This window comes from Bidens hawaiensis, unplaced genomic scaffold, assembly GCF_021521415.1.
Source record: "Bidens hawaiensis isolate Kalapana, Puna unplaced genomic scaffold, B.hawaiensis_p1.1 tig00031103_1, whole genome shotgun sequence".
NCBI classification, from domain to species: domain Eukaryota; kingdom Viridiplantae; phylum Streptophyta; class Magnoliopsida; order Asterales; family Asteraceae; genus Bidens; species Bidens hawaiensis.
In genome coordinates this window covers 174,232-197,583 of record NW_027495210.1, presented here as the reverse complement: position 1 = coordinate 197,583, position 23,352 = coordinate 174,232, and the positions used below count along the sequence as shown (strand labels likewise).

The window sequence follows — 23,352 nt, the reverse complement described above, 5'->3', positions numbered from 1 at the left end:
ATCTCACTTAAACAATAGACAACTATGTCGAAATTGAAGTGTTTGAGGCATTTGAGTTGCCTTAAGACAGTTATGGCAACCTTTGTCACAGTGCATGGTTAAGCATTAATATGAACAACTTAGATATACTAAAACGGTACTGATCGGACGTTGGTGAGTGCCATGAATAACGGCTGCAAATTCTATTACTATGAATTACTAGGCCTGCATCGCGAAGCACGATTAATATTACTAATATATATTAATTTGTAAATGTTATTTATCTCACATTATTCTACTATTCATAACAAATAATATTATTTACTACATGTTACTTAATATTAGTAATTTATGACTTTCATTTTGGATGTATATAATCATGTCTTGACATACACTCAAATCATATATAAGTTTGGAATAAAATAATAATGGTAGATTGTTTTTATTAAATTTAAAACTACTATTTATTGTAATTTTATTTAATTTATGGCTATCTTAAATGTAATTATATCATCTTTATTAAATTAAATTAAATTTAAATAGTTCAGTATTTAACGCACAACTAAGCTAATTTCTTGATCGAACGTTAACACCCGTAACGTAGTGTGATAGAAAAATACTAGTTTCTTTTTAATTAAGAAAGATACTAAGCATTGATTGCTTTTCTTTTATGTTTATATTTTTTTAGTTTTACTTAAAATGAACAATTTTGAAACTTTATTATTATTTAATTAAATTGTTTTCTGAACTACGTTCTCCTACTAAGTTACGGAGTAATTAACAAATATAATCGCTCAATAATGCCTTTAAAACTAATGACATAAAGTGATAGTTAAGTATTAGGATATTAAGGTGTTAAATTTAGGGGCTAACTTAAGGTAGTTTTGTATAGTGGTGGGTTTCTTTTTAATTGTATTCTTGAATAAGTAAAACCTAGAGATCAACATGAATGACCCGTCTAAGAAAGGTTCACACAAACTATTAGGGGAGGTAATGTCATACAATTTAAAAAAATAAATATAATGGGTATGTTTGGAAGGAGCTTTTAGAAGTTTTCAAGAACTTTAAGTTACAAGCTTTTAAGAAAAAACTCATATTTATTGAAAAGTCTTGTTTGGTTAGAGTAGCTTTAAGCTTTTAGGTTAAGAGAAAAAGCTTGAAGCTAAAAGCTCCAACTAGTAGCGTTTAGAGAAAAACTACAAGCTTTTAGTATTTCATATTTACAATTTTGGTACTTGAACTTTCGTCACATTTTGTTACTTCATATAATAATTAAATATTTAACACTTATTCAAAACCAACTACCCTATGACTTTTTAAAAGGCCATAACTTTTTCACACGTTAATATTTTTATAAAAAAAATACATCATAAAAACGAGCATTTTATTCTCTTTAATTTGAGTATCATATTGTTATACTTCTATAACTTTAAAAAATTAGTATATTATTTGATTATTGGTCGGGATCGGCAACAAGTCGAGTTAGGAAACCCCGGGTCATGTGTAAGACCAAATTAGGGTCAAAATGAGTCAATGCAAAAAGGGTTAATTTAGTTTAGTTCACGCTGGTCCAATTTTGAGTCGAAAGGGGTCAAGTCAGAATAAGTTTCGGATTAGAGCGATGCATCGCGCGAGCACCCAGCTAGTTTTATTAAAAGCTCCAGCTACTCTACCAAACACCTAAATATTTTAAAAAACTACAGCTAACAGCTACCAGCTACAGCTTCCAACGACTAACTAGCAGCTTCCAGCTACAGCTACCAGCTAGTTTTGCCAAATATACCCAATAACTCACAACATTGGAATACGTACATAATGATAGTGGAATACATAATGATAGCTGAGCCAGGAGCACTTTTATTCATTTACTTTATTTTTTATTATTTAATTTAGTGGAATATTGGAGAAACATGATTTCTACCAAATACAATTATTAAAAAAAAACAAAATATACTTTATTTATCTGTATATAGGAGGTAATGCATACTTTAAATCTTACCGGTTGATGGTAATTAAGTTTATAAATTTTATTAAGTTTGCATCAAATCATAAACTTATAGTTAGATCAGTTGTAACGATTTTTAATTTTTATTTTAGGAAAATGGCTTAAATTTTGATAAATAAAAGTTAATAAACATAAATTTTTTTATCATTTAATATAAAACGTCCACCGAAGACGATAATTCATTGTGCATTTAACCTTCGCAAACGAAAAGTTTGACTTCTTTTCAATATAATTGATAGTGGTTAGGTTATGTGTAATTGTGAGCTAAGCGTGAGAGGGGGATTGCCGGCTTGGCTACACAGGCACCACGCCCACATAATATCACACCCCGTTTCGTGGGCGTGTCATGTGGAGATTTCGTGACGAGGTTCATGATGGTGGTTTGGGGTGGGGGGGGGGGGACTTAAACTGTCTACATAGAATTCATAGTCATGTGCTAGCGACGTTTATGATTAATTTTATATATATTGGGGTTGACATATCGTGTATAACCGTACATGATAAGACACAAACACAAAACATGTATACCTTGTACATGACACGAAAACTTATCGTGTGCATGTATCCTAAACCCAAACACGGACATGTTAATACTAGGTATACACGATAAAGCACGAACTTGTCAGTACCGATGGCCCCGCTGCAACTGCGAGGAGGCCGAACTGCGGGAGAATCGGACATGTGGAGAGGTGGACTGGAGAATCGAAGGGCCGCGACTACTGGAGACGTGGAGGGAAACCACCGGACTACCCGAGATTCGGAGAGGGAGAATCAAATTAGGGTTTGTGCGATGTCTGCTTGAAGTTGGATTGGAGTGATATGCACCGTGTTCAAATGTTTGGTATAAAATATTATGATTAACTATTTAGGGTATATAACATATTATATTGTTATATATTCTTATTGATAAAAAAAATTTAATCAGGTACTAAACGGGTATTTTACCTGTTTAGACCTAAAAATTAACAAATCGATTCTTGTCTACCTGTTTAATACACGAAACTTGTTAAGACCATACCTGATATTTATTGTATTTATAACAAAGTTAAAGATTTTAATACACCAAATTGAATCGTAGACTATTTAAAATATAACATAAATGGTATGTTGAATTATATGGTATCCACCAATTATTTACATTATTTATGTTTGTCTCTCTTTAATGAAAAATTAAGTTTAATTGATATAAAAGGACCACTTATTTTACTCGTAACTCCCATCCATACTTTGGTTGCAAATGGTAGAGGTGGCAATAAATGGTCACAACTACACATATGAAGGTCATTAATGCAATTTCAACTACACTCAAATGAATTATAAATACCCCATTCTCAACCCCCTTTCAACACACAACTTTCATCAACAAGAAAAAAAAAATTGCCCTCTTACCATTGATCGAAAATGGCACCCGAAGCGCGTTTTAAAGTCGAAACCATAAGCAAAAGTCATGTGAAGCCACAAAAGTTAATAGGTAGAAAAGATTGTCAATTGGTCACATTTGATCTTCCATATATAGCCTTTTACTACAACCAAAAGTTGTTGATCTATAAAGGTGGTGTGGAGGAGTTTGAGGGCATTGTGGAGAAGTTGAAAGATGGGTTGAAGGTAGTTTTGGAAGAGTTTTATCAATTGGCTGGAAAATTGGATAAAGATGATGATGGGGTGTTCAAGGTGGTGTATGATGATGATATGGATGGGGTAGAGGTGGTGACTGCCGCCGCGGAAGACACCGAGACCGCGGATTTGTTGAAGGAGGAGGGAACCTTGAAGCTTAAGGAGTTTATTCCTTATAATGAAGTTTTGAACTTCGAAGGGCTTCATCGTCCGCTATTATCTGTTCAGGTACTTTTACTTAACAAAAAGGTAATTTTTGAATGATTCACATGGTTTAGTGTCGTTTTCGGATTATTTAAGGGATTATGGTTTCATACATCACTTTTGGAAATCGTACAACATTTCTTTTTTCACTGTAAACAATCGTTTACGAAAGATAATTACGCAGTTTATAGTAAATTGACGTAGAAATCGAGGTGGTGTACAAAAATCCAATCTCTTTCTTAATCGTAGCTCATCCACCTCAAATTTACATCATATCTCTTAGAAAACATCAAATCAATGGTGTTTTTTTTAAAGTGGAAGGAGAGAATTATTATTATTTTGAAAATTGGCAAAAAGATTTCATCATCTCTCTTAGAAAACATCAAATCAGTAGTGCTTTCTTTTTTATCTTTTAACGTGGAACAAGAATTATTATTATTTTGAAAAATGGCAAATTGAATATTAATTAACCTTAACTTAATGTTATTTGTCGATAGTAATTTCAATTGAGAATATTTCCGTTTATGATTTAAACTTTAAAAAATTTACTCTCAATGGATATCTTGTAAAAAGAATTTAACGGCGTTAAGTTTTATCCGAATTTCAAACTACTTTTAGGGTTTTTTATTGGAATGACGATATAAGTCGATTGATGCAAAATTTAGATGGAAATGGTGCTCCAAATAACAAAAAAATGATTCAATTTGGTGTTTGAAATTTTGGTTAACAAAAATTAAAACCGTTTTGATACCGTTTCGTTTCGAGATAAGTTTCGCATCGACTTGTATTTTCCTTCCGATCAAAAGCCTAAAACATCAGTTTGTAATTCGGATAATGCCGCTAAGTTTTTTTTTGACATAGGTCCAATGAGAATAGATTTTTAGAAAGTTCGGTCCAACGGCAACAATATTCTCAGTTAGGATTATATCGGTAAATGGCATTAACTTAGGATTAATAAAATCCAATTTGCCCACGGTATAACCATATAGCAAATAACATGAGTGAAGGTGAGATACGATTAATACGATTAAAAGGGGGTTGCGGCGCAGCTTGTTGCCCGTTTGCCTGCCACTTTATTGTAATCGTTTTATAGTAAATTATATAAAACTTCGATTGTGATGGATTCAGAAAGAAAAAAAAAATACAATACCTTTTTTATTCGTAATTTGATATAATATTATATTTACCATCTAAACTAAATGTCAAATATATTTATTTTAGAATTTATAACAGGTATATCATTCGTTTAAATATTGACTTACATAATATGAAAGTTTGGAGTGTAAAAGAGAGAAGAAAAAGGTAGCAATGATTATATTCAAAATTATATTTGATAAAATGGTCATATAATAAATTTCAAGTGTTTTGTTAATTATTATTTTTTTTTATTTTGTCTCAAACGTATAGCCATTATTCATTAATACTCGGTTATATACCATTCAAAGAAGCTAATTATTTTTTATTTTGTACCAATTAATATATTTATATTTGTTGAAGGTTGGTGAAGTGAATTAATACTCTGTTAATATCAGTCAAAGAAGTTATATATTTTTTGTTTTGTACTGATTAATATATTTATTTTTGTTGAAGTGAATTAAATATAATGCATGTTAAATTAATGCAATTCATTAATTATAAATCTGATAACAATGACTAGTCACATGTGGTCCAAATATATTATTTTTTAACCACTAAATGTACACTCAACGATATGATTAAACCATTGACATCCTATGTTACAAAACTTGTTTCATAAGAATTATTTTATGTTTTAATTATTTTTGCACCTTTAACACATACTTATATTTCTATATAATTGACTAAATATACTAAAACATCGCTCCTTTTTCCATTTTCCGTTTAATGTAATCAATAGTTATGTTACTAATCATGCACATTAGACAATTAAAAATGTCAGAAAATAATTCTGCTGATTGCAAAAATTGCTAAAATAAATTAGTCTAGAAGTAAATATTTTGAAGACTTAAGAAAAAATAATGATCTGGATTTCAGAATTTCATCTATGAAATTCCTCAAAGTTTAAATGTAATTCTCATTAAATAAAATCATATTACAATAAATGTGTATTTTGACTGCTCACAACTACCAACTTTGTCTCAAACAAACTGTAATAAATGTCAACTATTAAAAAGTTACTTTTTTTTAACATCATTAAAAAGTTACTTTAATTTAATACTGTTAACTAATTAATAATTAATTTAATAGTTTTTAATTAACGGATGCATATTTTTTATACAGCTAACCAAGCTCAAAGATGGGCTTGTAATGGGCTGCGCATTCAACCATGCAATCTTAGACGGTACATCAACATGGCACTTCATGAGCTCATGGGCCGAACTCTGCACCGGATCCAAATCCATTTCCGTTCAACCCTTCTTGGACCGGACCCAAGCCCGAAACACGCGAGTGAAGCTTGACCTCACACCACCGGCCCAACAAAACGGCGACGGTGCCAACCCACCAGCAGCCGCACCGTTAAAAGAGAAGATCTTCAGGTAGGATGTGCACGGTTCGGTATGTTTATTAGCCTCAACCGAATTAACCAATTTTTATTTGGTTAATGGTTCAATTTTCGGTTTGGTTAATAACCAAAATAAAACTTGGGTTAAGAATATTTACTAAGAAATATTTGGATGCATAAATACATGAAATTGATGCATAAATACATAAAATGGAAATATAAATATACAAAACGAAATGGAGGTATAAATACATGAACTAGTGGTATAAAATCTAGAAAATATTAAAATACGAATGGTTTGGTTCGGTTAATCGAGGGTACAAAAAAGTAAAACCCGATAACCATCTTATGTTAATTTGGTTTATGTTTAATTTTGGTTCGATGTCGTTGGTTTTCAGTACAATTAACGGTTCGGTTATTGCTAACCCATTCAGGTTCTCAGAGTCGGCAATCGACAAAGTCAAAGCTAAAGTCAACGCCAATCCACCTGATGGAGCTACTAAACCGTTCTCCACTTTCCAGTCACTCTCCACACACATATGGCACTCCGTCACTAATGCCCGTAACTTAAAACCGGAGGATTACACGGTGTTCACCGTGTTTGCTGATTGCCGTAAACGAGTGGATCCTCCGATGCCGGAAAGCTACTTTGGTAATTTAATTCAGGCGATCTTTACCGTCACCGCTGCTGGATTATTGCAGGTATGGGTGTTTCTTCGGGTTTCAAAGTTTTAAATCTATACTTGAAACCCAACCCAAATCTTTTACTGTTTTTTTTTGTTTGGGTTAGTCCGGTTTCGAGTATCTAAGCAAAAAAAAAAAACAACTTAGATTTATAACTACAACATCATAATCGATCAAGTAAAATATACCATAATCGATTAAACAGTTAAGTCATAAAGAATATACCATAACGAAACTCAATTGAATCTACTAATAGTATCATGTTTTAAAAAAAGTTTATTTGGTGTATGGTGGTTAGGAGGTTATGTTTTTATTTGGGGATTTTTTTTCATTTGTTGTGTAGTCTAACATCTTGCTAGGTTTGCTTTAATAAAATTTTTGTCTTAAAAAAAACAAAAAGTTTATTCCAAAAACCCATAAATCAGATTTTATTCTTTTCTTGGGTTAAGGTTTCTTCGGGTTAGGTTATTTCAGGTTCGGGTTTTTCTCGGGTCGGATTTCAGGTTTTGGATAAAATTAACAACCCTAATTGCAGGCAAATCCACCGGAATTTGCGGCATCGTTGATCCAAAAAGCGATCAATACGCACGACGCGAAGGCGATCGAAGCACGAAACAAGGAGTGGGAGAGTAACCCAATCATATTTCAATACAAGGACGCCGGAGCGAACTGCGTTGCCGTGGGAAGTTCCCCTCGGTTCAAGGTCTACGATGTGGATTTCGGGTTTGGTAAACCTGAAAGCGTTCGGAGCGGGGCGAATAACCGGTTTGATGGTATGGTTTATTTGTATCCATCTAAGGATGGTGGAAAGGGCATTGATGTTGAGATTAGTTTGGAAGCAAGTGCAATGGACAACCTTGAGAAGGATAAGGAATTCCTCCTAACCCAAGAATAAATGGAGTTTGATTTCATAAATAAGATGATTTGGTTCTAAAAATGTTTGATGGGTTGTTTGGTTATGTATTGGTCTATTTGTATGTAGGTTTAATTTTCGGATTAACTATGCTTATTAAGTTTAATTAGTTTCAATGTGTGGTTAAGTTTGTAATCAAATCATATCTTCTATTGATTGATTCAATTTGTTAAGCTCTTTTAGGCAGTGCTATTAATCTTTGGTAAAGGATCCTGTTTTGAGCAATTGTTGGTACTCTAATCTTTACTATTCCTTGGTTCATAATATATTGCTATAGTATACTATTATAATGAGTGCAAGTTAATTGAACTCGATATAGTTGAGACTAATTGCATTAAAAAATTACCCAAGCTATTGTTAAAACAAGAAATTGTATCATTGGGATGGACTCCATGAAGCAATAGCAAAGAACAAGCGATTATATGATATCCGAATCCGAAATTATGAATACAGAAATTCATTATCGGAAACTCTAGATTTCTGATTTTGAACACCCCTAACTTACGTAACTAAATATAAAAAAAAAGTTATTTTAATAAAAACCAGATGATAGGATGGTTAATGATTACCAGAAGTATGTATGTTCGTAAAAGCTTATTGGGTATTTTGTTAAGCTATGTTTTAAAAACTTTATACAAATAAGAAATACATCACCTAATAATCATTAGTTTTCTTTATTATTTTGTTCAAAGCATTTAAGCTCTTCTTTTAAAAACAACACTACAGTATAAAAAGAGAAATCTGCATTTTGTCTCCCTGGTTTATATTCATGTTCGATGGGTTTACCCCTGAAAAAGATTTTGCGAAGTTTGAGCCCCTATGTTCTCCGACGGGTTCCTCTGACTCCTACCGTCAGTTGACCCGTCGTTGACCCGTTAAAAAAAAAGGAAATTACTATGTTACCCCTGATTCCTTTATAACTAATCGATCTACCCTCTTTCCTTTTATATTACCATCTCCGGCGATTCTCTCAACCCTGTAATATTTCATTATCCAGCGACCGATTGACGGATGTCTCAATCCAAGTCAAGTCAATTCTACTCGGGTTCACCTTCCAAGCCTTGCCGTGCAGATGAGCTTTGTGTGAGATGTTCATGTGGTGCCGCGACATGTTACCGGATATCCAGGACCGATGCAAACCCGGGGCGTCGATTCTTATGCTGTGTAAGTTTTAATTACTCACGAATTATGGTTCTAGTCTGTTAATCGATGATGATTTGGTATGTCGTGTTGCTTAGGTCAATTTTAGGGGTAATTGTTCTAATCTGTGAATCGAATTAGGGTTGTTTGTTTGTTGATATATTTAGTCCGTTACAGAAGGGGAGTTGTGGATGGCTAAAATGGGCTGATGATCCCACATGCCCTAGTTGTGAAAAGGTAATTCAAGCAATGGTGAAGCTGATGAACAAGAAAGATGATTTTGCAAGAATGAAAACCAAAGAAGTAACAAGCTTGAAGATGTTGCTAGGAATTAGTTGGTTTTTGTTCTTCGTTTATGTGTGTTTTTATTGATTAGCTGTTAACATTGTCTTTGTAGTATGGGATAATGTAATCTTTGTTGTTGTTATTTTAGTTTATGTTAATTTTAGAGCTTCTTGTTTCATCTATTTACTTTAAATTTGTGTTCCACATTATCAGTCATGTTGCAGCCATGATGAAACTGAGAATGTTGAGTTAGGGAAGGATGATGAGAATGTTGAGTTAGGGAAGGATGATGAGAATGTTCAGTTTGACCAAGACAAAAGTCAAATGGAAGATAAGGAATATCAATTGGGTGAAGATGAGTTGATGGCTTATTTAGTGCAAGAAGATGACTTATTTAGAACAAGTGAAGAACATGAAATGGATCCCGGTGATGATTATGACCCTGAGGTTGTGAAAGCAGCTTTCAAGTACACCAGTGAGCCGGAAGAAGATTACTATCATGATCCATATGAAGACGATCCAGTGTGGGACTCTGACTGGTCAAATGATGATTGTCATTGGAAGTAACATTGTAGTTGGTTTATAGTATTGTTTGCATTTGAATTGTACTTTAATTTGACATGATTAAATCTATTGTAATGTTTGCATTATTTGCCTACATGCTACTAGTTTTAAAAACATTAAACAAAATACTGTCAAAATAGCATACAAACCATCATGTCCCAAATCAAACACACATGCTACAAGTCTTAAATTGTTTCAAACACAAACCATGACATGGTACCAGCAAGTTCAAACAAAAGTCTTAGATAGTCTCAAACACACACCATCAATCTAACTCAAACACAACTTTATGGTTGACATCATTATTGTTGAATTGGTGCCCTGCAAGTTCTGATGTTGTGTCCGTAACCTCCACATCTTCCACAACTTTTTTCATGCCCCAACCTGGTAAGTCTTCCACCTGCAGAAAACACTTCCTGAACCTCTTCAATCTTCCTCTTCCTCTTCTTGCTAGCTGCCAATTTCTTCTTCTCACCTAGTGCCTTCTTCCTGCTCTTCTGCGGTCTGCCAATCTGAGTATGATGTTTAGGTGGAGTTATTATTGTTGGGCATTTTGAGGATGCCCACATATCAGGGCCTGGTATGGGCCAGATTTGGTGATTATACACATTCTTCCAAGTGTCTAACCAATAAGCTTCATCAACCCACTTCTCCAATGGACCGACATACATGTTGTTTTCTATCATGTTATATAGGGCTGCCACAGCATGTTTGCATGGCATACCTGTCAAGTCCCATCTCCTGCATGTGCAAGTTCTATCCTCCACATTCACCACACATTGGCTTCTCAGACTTTTAACCTATGAACATATTTGCATATTAACAAAAGATTGATTGTAATATAATAGTCATGCAAATATTCATACCTGGTAAGTCACTTCATCCACCATCATAACCGTCAATTTGCTTGCTTCTGTTTGGATTTCATCCCATGCTTTTGTTGCTTGGGGTGTTAATGGGCCCCTTGCAGTGGCTTGCATCTTCTTCACAGTCACAATCCTCATGGTCAAATACTCTCTAATATACTCCAAGCATGTAATGATCGGCTTGTCTATTGCTCCAACAAGTTGCTTGTTGAAAGATTCACAAAGATTGTTCAGCAACATATCACTTTTTGCCCTTCCTGAAAAATGTGATCTTGACCATCTTGCTGCCGGGATCTCACTAAGCCAGAGAAACATATCAAGATTTGTTTTCTTAATCTCCTCCATTGCCATGTTGAAGTAGGGGACAGAAGTGGCCGATGCTGCCCTATAAAACAAGCCTTTATACAAATCTCCCCTCCAGGTTTGCCTCAAGTTCTCATGGATGTGTCTACAACAAAACCGATGCTCTGCACTAGGGAAAACACTCTCAACTGCTTGAATAAGTCCCTACAATAGTCAAATCACCATAATTAGTGTACATGAGTTAGCCTATTACAAATATATCCTACGTGTACATACCTTTTGTCGGTCACTTATGAAAGTAAAATTGGCATCATGAGGCAAGTTAAGATCATCTCCAAGTAGATCTAAGAACCATTTCCATGAGTCTGTGCATTCGGCTTCCACTATTGCAAAGGCAACAGGATACAAGCAATTGTTACCATCCGTCCCGACAGCAGTCAAAATCTGTCCGGGGTATTTCCCTTTTATAAAACAACCATCCAACCCAAGAAGTTCTCTACCAAGCAATTTAAATCCTTTAACCAAAGCAGCATAACACACATATATTCTAAATTGCCTTGTTTTAAGGTTAGGGTTAGCAGATGGTTCAACATCTAATTTAATGGTATTACCTGGGTTTGCTTTAAGAAGCTCATCAATATAGGATCGGAGGTGGGTGTATTGTTTGGTGTGGTAACCATCCTTCCTTTGCAAGGCTATTGTCTTTGCTCTTCTCATCTTGGATTCAGAAAGTTGTACTTGATGCATCTGCTGGAATTTGGCCTTCAATTCCTTGGCAGATAAGTTAGGGGTGATTTGTAGCTCAACCTCAATCTCTTTGGCAATAGTAGACATTTGTGTACAAACCAATTGTTCTACTTCTGAGACAGTCGTGTTTTCTAGGAATGGCCTTCACACACCAATTATCCTCAACAGATTGTCTTGAAATGTGCATCGTCCAAGGGCAAGTGGGTTTCATTTCCTTTTTTTTACCTTCAACTTTTCCTGACTTGACACATTTGACCCCTCACCAACAACCAAATTAGGATTGGTCCCCAAACAAATCACCCTAAACCTTAAAGGATCATTCTTCTTGATATACAAATCTCTTCTGGCATGAATAGCATAACTCTTAACCATTTCATTCAATGTTTCCTTTAATGGTATTAACTGACCAACATTAAATGGACACTCATCATCATTATTCATTTCCTTCCCCTTGAAATTTCTCAGCATACTACTCAAGACACTCAAGCGCTCATCATCAGAGCTCTCATAGGTATCCATGCAAGGATTTAAACCATCATCATCACTAATATGATCACCTACTGCTTCTACCACATCAAAATCTACAATAGCTTTATACAACCTCATGTCAACTTTTACATCCTCCAAGGGTGTTTGAAAGGCAGCCGTATACTCAGGATCACTTTCATCTGATCGATCACTATCATAACTGTCATCATCTTCCTCACTAGAACTATTTTCAGCACTCTCTTCATCAACACTTTCACCACCCACTTCATGGACACTTTCACCACCCACTTCATGGACACTCTCAGCACACACTTCATGGACACTTTCAAAACCAGTTACAAATCCAGAATTATATACCACAGTTTCAGCACCACTAGTCCTGCCAAGCTCTACAAAAATCTCAACAATGTGACTACCTATACCATCACTACCTCTAATCATTTCACAAACATCTTGAAAATGATAATCTTCAACCAATGGCTTTAAACCCAAATCCAAACTAATGTGCGGATGTTTGTAATGAAAACAACAAGCTGTACCACAACCATATTGTAACTTCCAAAGTATTCCAACCAACAAACTTTTACAAAATTCAGAAACTTGAACTTCATCAACGTAAGTGATCTTCCCCCCTTCGTATATTCGCTGCCCCTCGGTAGCGAAATACCCTCCATGGAAAAGTTTTATGGTGAACGCATGTGAATAATTTTCACCTATAACAACAGTTCATTCAACCCGTTAACAACACACAAGTAAATAAAACAAATAGTTTGAACACACAGTAACACCTTACCATATAAGTCGTACGGGTCACAATACTCACTGTCCGGCCTAATAGAATACGAGGTCGACATTGCGATGTGTGCAGGTGACGTTTGATTTTAACGGTGATCGGAAAAATTAGGGGTTAAATGTTCGAACGGTTGGCCTATAATTGGGTGTTTGGGAAAAAAGCCCTAATTCGGGGGTTTTATTGAATCAGGGGTGTATAAATAGGTAAAAGACCATATTACCCTTCGACATTAACAGTCAACGACGGGTCAACTAACCGTAGGAGTCAGAGGAACCCGCCGGAGAAACATAGGGGCCCAAACTTCGCAAAATCTTTTTCAGGGGTAAACCCATCGAACGTGGATATAAACCAGGGAGACAAAATGCAGATTTCTCGTATAAAAATAAGCATGATAATCCAAATAAGAGAAAAACCATCGTCTAAATAACTCATTTATCAAGACCCTAGTCCCAAATAGAGAAAACTACCGCATGTATACTCCACATGTTTGCAGCCTAGGTCTCATGCTAATCCATCTGAACAACAATTAAGTTTTGTCGATTATTATAAACCGCTAAGACTCTAATTTGTTGAAATTCCATCTATTCCTGGCTTTCCAAACAAACCATGCACTGGCAATCAACTTTACCACTCTACGATATCAATCCTAATCACTTCCATGCATCATTTCCATATGTAACTCCACACTTCCAACCCCGTTTTACTAACGGACTGTCACACCCCGACTAGGTAGTTGCGGAAGCGTAATACGGGAATGTAACAGATAACACTGGTATCAACCACATTGTTTATAAAGAAATTCAACAACTAATTTACATCATATTACATTGGTAGGTACTATGTTTACAAACTAGATTAAAAACACATAACCAGTTCTCGGTTCCTTATTCATTAGTACGTATTTGCATCTATTCACAGCTATTCAACTTTCCTTCTAACACCAAGCACGTAAGCAAATCATTCCAACTTCGGCTTACCTGAAAAACATGTTAAAACGGGTCAACTACGTCTAGTTGGTGAGTTTCAAGTTTCACGAGTACGAACAAAATCAATATACGAGTTCGTAAAGTTCACAGTACGTATGTATATAAGTATGTGTATGATGTATTATACTAAGCCACAAGTGAAACCGAGACAGCTCGCACTGCATGGCCACCCTTGCCCATGTACTCCCGTTGGCATTTAACAGCCACTTTGCCCCAAGTATGTACTATGTCTAACACCACATTGCAGAATGTAATCAGTATAAATGACAATGTGCAACTGCGTAAACAAGTATATCCGGCATACCCCACCGGCGCCTTCAGTTGGGTTTGTCAAACCGATAGTACTATCCACACGTCACTGGCACGAAGTTAATCACTTGTGTTTGTGGGGACTTTCAAGTGTTAGTACTTAGATAATTCACATCACCACACGTTTTCAAGTATATAAGTATATGTAAACATGCTTTCCACCCCAAAAGTTCGTAAAACAGTTTAGAAAGTGGGGTCGTGAAACTCACCTTATTGTAGTTCGAGCAGGTAATATACGTCAATAAGTGTTATGCCTCGATTATAACTCGTATCCTATAATCGGTATCGTACTGTTAATACTAATACAGTGTTTAAACCAAATCGGGTTGTATAACTAGTTTGGTTATAGCTGTCAGGCCAAAAACATGACCATAGTCTTAGATTGTGACGTTGTATACTATGAAATGTTTAAAACTGGATTTGGCTCAGTTTCACTATTTTCCGAGCCTAGCCAAGTTGATCGTTTACGCGTTTAGGGAATTGGTAAGATCACACAAACTTAAGTAAACATGTTGATTGTTAAAATGATTTGATTTATGAAAGCATCTTGAGGTTTCGGTATCTGGATTGATCGCAGGGTTCGTTTCCGTTTTCACACGGGTTTGATTATACAAAACGCGTATAATCCACCTGAATTATCCGGAATTCTCGTAAAAAGTTTGTTTTTATCAATTTCATTCAAAAATACGATATTTGACCACTTTTGACATTTTGACATACCAGTCAGTCCGTTAAACACAAAACTGCCGGTTTCGTTAAAACAATTATAGTTTAAATCTTTGATTAATCATAACTAATTATGTACTAATATATAAATTATGAAAATTTTTGTAAAAATAAATTAAAATATGGAGAATTTTATAAAAATATTTTCAGAAATTTTATGATTAATTATCTATTTATAAAAATTCATTTAATGTGCTATAATTGAGTAATAAATAGCCCGTTTACACCAAACGATATCCGAAAAATCCAATAATTTTTCCAAGTGATCTCAATATCATTACATAGCCCCTGAAAAATCTCCAGAATCTAAATCTTTGGCCAAAATGCCTTTTTGCGCGTTTTTCGGCTATTAAAACTCGGTTAAAACACAATTGCACAAATAATACTTAGACATCTCCAAATGTTCTAAAACTTTACCAGTGATCTTAATATATCATTTATGGGTTTCAAAAAAAATTTCATAATTTTTAATGAAGTTTACCTATTTTTCCCGAATAAACGCCAATAAACGGTAATAAATTCGCCAAATATTCTCCGTTTATCGAAAAAATACCAAATTTGAACAGGGACTCATTTAAATGATCCCTCATGTCTCTGAAAATTTTAAGAAGCTAAAAACAAGAAAGTCACAATCTAATACTAAACAGCCCCTAAACGATTAATACGGTATTACCTTGTCGGTTTTCGGTAGGTTTTCGATGGTTTAAACAGCTCTCCGGGTCTTGGGTCGCAAAGTAAGTGTATATACATATCATATAACATCAAACCAAGCATAAATCATCCATATAACAGCCTTGTTAATTAGGGTTTCGGTTTTGGTTTCAAACCGAACTTTCGAACCGTAAAAACGACATATTCATGTTCTAATCCGTGTTTTTGGCCAAAAATCCACATGGTACTGACTTGTAAACATGTTTAAAATCAAAAAATTATTTTAGGTGATTTTTAGGGTTTTTAGATGGTTAAACATGTTTAATACTAATCAAAACCTAATTTTCCATGTTTAAATCATGTTAATTAAGTATGAAATGAATGAGAATTGAAGGTTACCTATAGGGTTTTGCTGGAACAGCAGAAGAACACAGGTGCTTGTGAGTTGGTTTGATAATTTTTGTGCAAAAATATAAAGTGTAAAGCTTATGTAACAAGCTAGAACAAAAACGGGGGTAAAAGTCCACTTTGGCGGCCGGACCAAAAGGGAGGGCCCATCGTGCCTCTTTTTGGCCCATTGATGCCTCGTTTTGTGTGCCAAGGTTCGGTCTCAGTCCAAAATTTAGTTCGGGTCCGGTTTTTCGCAAGAAAACTAGTTCGAGTGCGAAAAACAACGCGAAAACGAGTGTTTTTCACCCCATTTTTGTAAAATAAGAAAAACGTACTGACTCGTTGTAAAAATCAAAAATATTTTCACGCATAGCTTAGAACATGTCATATAAGTGTTTTATAAATCTTTTTCGGTTTAACGGATGCTACAATGCTTGTTTTGATGTTAACGATTGCGTTTAAACTCATATCGTATCAATAAACGAAACCTTTTTCGTTTAAATGGTTTTAAACGTACTGGGGCCTAAATATCAATATGTTAGCCACTATAATATATATATAACTCGTATATGACCCCTCAGTATATATACGGGTTATAATTAGTATCGGTCGGTTACTCGTTTAAGCACTACGAATTAACCGATTTATCGTTTACTTGCTATGTAATGAATAAGGTATACCTTGTTTTGTCACGAATGTCACACGGACAGAGAAGGAAGGCGTGTGTCGTCAGCAAAATTCGCGCCCACCTGGATTCTATCTTGAATCAGCCTCCATACAAAACAATATACTTTAATATTAACCCAAACAAACTTCAAACTTGAGCTCGCACCAACTTCAATCAAACATCTTAAGAACTAAATCGAGAAACACCCTAACGTACCTCTGGACCATCTACACTCGTCTTTTGAATTAGTCCTTAAAACCACAACATACAAAAACTACTAAAGTCCCCCCCCCCTATTCACTGTTACTAGTTCGTGTAACCGTTGAAATGGGACTTAGAATATAATAGCAATATAACGTAGTAATTACCGGGTGATTACTTTATATTTAGCAATGACTGTATATAGAATAGAAAGTTTTTATAGTTAAAAACACATACTAAATACATTAAAAAAAACTAAACATGGTTTCATTTAGGAAAAATTCTCAAAATATTTTTATTTAGTAGATAGAAACCCCAAACAACCCTTTAATTTGAATATTCCGTATGTGTTCATCCAAAACCCGTTGGTATAGATAAGTTTTGAACCAAATCCGTCTCTTCCAAATCCGTCGGCTCAGGCAACTTTTGAGCCAAACTCATTGGCTCCGACAATTTTCATAAAAAAACCGGTCGATTTTGAAATTCGTCTTTTTTGATACCCGTCTTCTTTGAACAAAGTTTTGAATTTTGTGTTTTTTAATATTTAATTATTATAATTAATTTTACTCATATTTAGTTTTTCTTTAATAACTTTTAAAATATACGATTTTAAAAAATTTTGAATGTTGAGACAAATTTATTTTTATCTAAGTGCCAATATAAATTTACTCAAAACCGAGCGGGGTCAAATTTATGTCGAAATGTTCAATAAAAACTCGACACGACTCAGTTTGAATGAAATTTATGTCAGCACATAGATAAAGTCAAGCACGTCTCAACGGTATATTCAAAATTATATAAAATTTCGTATTTTAAATGTTATAAAAAACTAAATATGAGTAAAATTAAATATAATTATATTATACAAACAAGTTACAAACTTCAAAAGGGATATTGGTTTTTAATACTCCAAAGTTTCACTCATTGGTAGATAACACTCTCAATTAACGATTTGTCTCTCACCACTCTCAACTTATAACTTAGTTTCTTCCTTCACTCCCGAACTTAATGATTTTATTGATGACATGTCATGTTTTTACTTATCTGGCATTCCTGAGATGGCTTGGCATTTTCTTCTCCATCAAACCCTAACCCCATACAAAACCACCACCTTCATACCAGTTTCCCAACTCCCCACTGTACTGATTATTATTCTCTAGATGTGCAACAAACTTGTTGTCGTTCTTCCTCACATACCTTCCATGTCCGCCGTGTAAATTTCGGCGCCACGTTCCGTCATAATAATTTGTAATGTTTATGGCCGAATCCGAGTGGCACGTTGTCGGAAAAGCTTCGATGTACAGATCTTCGTTCTGGAGGTGATTTACGCTATTTTTGTGAGCCAAACATCGTAGCTATGTTTGGGGAAACGACAAAAGAACTCATGGTCGTCGGAGCTACACAATCCGACCAACATAAACCGAAGGTTTAGGGTTTGTTTCCTTTTCCGATCTCTTCTTCTTCTTAGCGAATGCACATTCATTATCTTCAATCGACGACGGAGATGATGAAAAAATAATCGCTCCGACATAGTTTTCAAATCAATACCGTTGAAGCTTTTTAATTTGTATTAATTTCATGAAATCAGTGTTGCTAGCAACACTGTGGATTGTGACTAACACTCTGTTCCCGAGTTTCATTTAACAAGAGAAAGGAAAGGAAAAAGAAAGGAAATAAAGGAAAATGTGTGTTTTTAGTTCGTGTTCCCGAGATGATGAAAGGAAAAGGAAAGGAAAGAAATGAAATTTGACATTTTTTGTGTTCCTGAGATGAAAAGAAAAGAAAAGAAACTTTCATTTTTCCTATTATACCCTTCATAGAAAATAAAAAAAAAAAAGAAGCTTTCCGGCATACCAAAAGATGGCAATTTCTTTCACAACATTTATACATATAAATGATGAAGTCAAGAGTGTTCAAGTATATGCAGCATGTGCATTAGTTATTCACCATCGTTGTCTCACTTGTTTATCCACACTTCAAACATTTATGTTTTACACTCAATATTCAATACTGCAGATTTATGGGATCTTTTGAGTAATAGTATTCTTTGCAGTTACTATGTTCTACACATATTATTGATTTGTATTATTTATTTATTTGTATCTTTTATAATTTTATTGGCCAACTAGCATTGATTGATATATAAATCAATAAATAAACACTCTTAACCAGGTTCTGCTATGGTTTCTAACAAATAAATTCTGCTGCTCATTTTTTATCTAACTTTAAATGTCTTGTGTAATAAATTTAATTTTTTATATATTGCTTTCACGGCCCAAAACAACAAATCGAGCCTAACCGGTTCAGATTAATATTCCAGTCAGTAAACAAGTGTTGTTAAACTGCTGTTAAGTTGAATCGCTTTAATTGGCCGACATAGCAAATCGAGCCTAACCGGTTTAGATTAATATTCCAGTCAGTAAACAAGTGCTGTTAAACGAAACTGCTGTTAAGTTGAATCGCTTTAACAGGCCGACATAGCAAATCGAGCCTAACCGGTTCAGATTAATATTCCAGTCAGTAACAAGTGCTGTTAAACTGTTGTCAAACGAAACTGCTGTTAAGTTGAATCGCTTTAACGGGCCGACATAGCAAATCGAGTCTAACAAGTTCAGATTAATATTACGATCAGTAAACAAGTGTTGTTAAACGAGCTCTACCGTAATTTCTGTTTAACGAAATCTGCAATTTGTTGTACTTCTACTTCTTAAAAAAGTTTCATGTAATATTCTTCATAAATCGCTTTAACGGGCCTACACAACAAGCACAACAATACCAAGAATTAACAAATGCATAAAAGTAATCATTTCACCATAACCAAAAGATATTTGTTTTCAACATCCATAACCTACAAGTACCGTGTCATCTATGCTGAATAACAAAAAAACACATAGCATCTAAAGATGACAACTAACAACAGTATCAAAATACATACCCAACAACTACTAACAATGTCATCTTTGCCTGAATTAACAAAAAAACACATGGCATCTAAAGATGACTACTAAAATAACATCAAATCCATTACCTAAAACTACTAACAACGCCATCATTTTCTGAACTCGCTTACTTACCGTCCCTCATCATACCTTTCAGTATACCCACACGCATCTGAAAAGGACAACTAAACAAAGTCCTTGCTTTTGCTTGATTGTTAGCCAAATAAATTAAAGCGTCCGGTATTTCATGGGGTTCCAAACCCATTGGCTCCAATTCTTTACAGATTTCCTCACCAGTAAACTCGCTATGATAAGCTCGATCAAATATCTTGTTCGTTTCTGCCAATATTTTATTGCCTTCTAAAATAGGGCATTAGCCACATTGTCAAGGCAATTCACAAGCTTCCAGTTAAACACTTCATCTTCTTGTTCGAGTTTTCCTTTTTTACTTTTACATTTCTTTGCATTTGAAGACGGCTCAGGTGAAGAAACCAAATAATCTAACACTTGAATATCATCATCAAAGTTGTATTGGTTTTTCAGAGTCACTTCTTCGGATGCTAGTAAGTCATCCAATTCAACAATTGTTTCTACTTTAATCTTGTCATTCTTTTGCAGTCGAGCATTACTTTCTTTAGTGGTTTCAGCATGTGCACCGGATGCCCTATCCCTTGCAAATAGTTCTAGCATTTCATTGTAGTTTGACAACCTTTTTGTCTTCAACTTAACAGCATCGGGCTTTGACTGTTTAAAACAATAAAGATGATAGTTATAATTGATTAGGTAAATATTTAATGGTTCCAATTTAATGGAACCGGTATTAGAAATCATGATTACAGTAGCATCATGTATTGATATTATATCATCAATCAATCAATCAATCATGCCCAGTAAAATCCCACTGACAGCAAAGCTATAAGTAGGGTCTGGGGAGGGTGGGATGTAGGCACACCGTACCTCTATCCAAAGGAATAAAGAGGTGGCTTCCAGAGAGACCCTCGGCTCTAAGTACATGTGTATGAAGCAAAATAAAGGAAATCAAAGTTTAACAGTTATATAAAAACTACTACTAATTATAATAATATTAATAATAAGATCACAGTTTAACAGCTATATAAAAGCTAATAATAATTATAATAATAATAATAATATATGTAAGGGAAATACCATTATGGTATGTGACCTAAATAAGTTAAGTCTAAACCCTAAGGTATTCAATTCTCTCTAAAAATCCTTAACTTTAATTCTACTTCTCCACGAATTCCTATCCTCAACCATGTCCTCGGAGAGGTTTAGGTCTATCAAATCATGCCTAATCCTCTCATCCCAAGTCAATTTCGGTCGTCCTCTACCCCTCCTCCCCTCTATAGTAATGTTTTCTACGGATCTAACAGGATTCGTCGTCTGTCTTCTCTTTACATGTCCAAACCATCTCAATCTCCACTCTCTTATCTTGTCTGCTATGTTCGCCACCCCTAATCTCTCGCGAAACACAACGTTTCTTATTCGGTCTAGCCTTGTGTGCCCACACATCCAACGTAGCATTCTCATTTCTGCTACCTCCATCTTCCGCACTTGTGCCTTCTTGATGGCCCAACAATCTGTTCCATATGGCATTGCAGGTCTAACTGCCACCCTATAGAATTTTCCCTTTAGTTTAGTTGGAAAACTCTTGTCGCACAATATACCTGTGGCTGCTTTCCATCTACACCATCCTACCTGAACTCGGTGGGTCACATCACTGTCTAATTCCCCATCGCTCTGTACAAATGATCCTAAATACTTGAACTTCGTTACCTGCGGGACCACCTGCCCTTCAATTGTGATCTGTGAGTCTTCATTGTCGTTTATCCCACCAAAATCACAGTGGAGGTACTCCGTCTTAGATCGGCTAATCTTTAAACCTTTTGTCTCTAAGGTTGTTCGCCACTCCTCAAGCCTCATGTTTAGATCTTGTTTTTTCTCAGCAAGTAACACAATATCGTCTGCGAACATCATGCACCACGGGAGAGTCCCCTGAATCGACTTTGACAACTCATCCAAGACTACTGCAAAAAGAAGCGGGCTCAACGCTGACCCCTGGTGAAGACCTACCTCTACAGGAAAGAAATCAGTATCCCCCACTGGCGCACGGACACTTTTTTCACTCCTGGTATACATATCCATAATTATCTCTATGTATTTCCTGGGCACTCTTCTACCCTCCAAGCACTCCCAGAGCACCTGTCGTGGCACACTGTCGTAGGCCTTTTCTAGGTCAATAAACACCATATGTAGATCCCGCTTCTTCTCCCTATACTTTTCCATTAATCTTCTTATAAGGTGTATTGCCTCTGTGGTGGAACGCCCCGGCATGAAGCCAAATTGGTTGACCGTAACCAGAGTTTCTCGTCTAAGTCTAACCTCAATCACTCTTTCCCATAGCTTCATAGTATGACTTAGTAGTTTGATTCCTCGGTAGTTACCACAACATTGAGCGTCTCCTTTGTTCTTATAGATAGGAACTACAACGCTGCTCCTCCACTGGTCTAGCATCTTACCTGATTTGAGAATACTATTGAACAGAGTAGTTAACTACATGACTCCTTCCTCCCCCAGACACTTCCACACCTCGATGGGTATGTTGTCTGGGCCAACCGCTTTAGACCTTCCCATCCTCCTAAGTGCATCCTTCACCTCTTCTCGTGTGATCCGTCGGCAGTAGCAGTTATTCGATTGTTGTCGCTGAAAGTTTGTGTTGTCATGTTCTTCTTGGTAAGCTCTCCCATTGTTATAAAGATTGTGGAAGTAGGTTTGCCATCTTAGCTTGATGTCCTGCTCCTTGACCAGTACATGCCCATCTGTATCCTTTATGAACTTCACCGGTCCTAGATCTTGCCTTCTACGCTCCCTGGCTTTGGGAATCTTAAACATAGCATGTTCCCCCTCTTTTGTTTCTAGACTTTCATACATCCGTTTAAAGGCCGCCTTCTTTGCTTCCGCCACTGCCTTCTTCGCCTCTATCTTGGCCGTTTTGTAGTTGTCCCTCAATTCCACTCGCTCCTCCTCATTCGTGCACCTCATTAGCTCCCTAAAACATCCTTGTTTGTCCCTTATCTTGTCTTGCACTGCGTCATTCCACCACCAAGACTCCTTATGCCCACTTGTCTTTCCTGTTGTGACCCCGAGAGTCTCCTTTGCTACTTGGATGATCTTTGTCTCCATAGCTTCCCATATATGAGTTGAGTCCCCATTTAGTCGAGCCCGCGTATGCAGTATGAGTTTATCCTTAAACAGTAGGAGATTTTCGTCCTTCAAATTTCCCCATCGAATTCTCGGTGTACCTTTCTTCTCTCGAACAGTCAGCTTATTTCTGAAGGCTATATCTGTCACTAGTAGTCGATGTTGAGTCACAACTGCCTCCCCAGGTATGACT

General features: G+C 35.5%; 2 protein-coding genes across 2 annotated transcripts; one reads left to right on the top strand and one right to left on the bottom strand.

Annotated features, from left to right (window-relative positions):
• The first annotated feature begins 3,363 nt into the window (after window positions 1–3,363).
• On the top strand, window positions 3,364–8,005 carry LOC143581557 (BAHD acyltransferase DCR-like). The gene is made up of 4 exons (XM_077064321.1): window positions 3,364–3,826; window positions 6,062–6,318; window positions 6,719–6,986; window positions 7,504–8,005. Exons 1-4 carry the CDS (start codon window positions 3,386–3,388, stop codon window positions 7,861–7,863), a joined length of 1,326 nt encoding a protein of 441 aa, XP_076920436.1. The 5' UTR covers window positions 3,364–3,385; the 3' UTR covers window positions 7,864–8,005.
• Window positions 8,006–10,172: 2,167 nt separating this feature from the next.
• LOC143581566 (uncharacterized) lies at window positions 10,173–11,873 on the bottom strand. Its single transcript, XM_077064327.1, has 3 exons — window positions 11,316–11,873; window positions 10,737–11,243; window positions 10,173–10,670 (listed from the first exon to the last, which is right to left on the bottom strand). Exons 1-3 carry the CDS (start codon window positions 11,871–11,873, stop codon window positions 10,173–10,175), a joined length of 1,563 nt encoding a protein of 520 aa, XP_076920442.1.
• Between the last annotated feature and the right edge of the window lie 11,479 nt (window positions 11,874–23,352).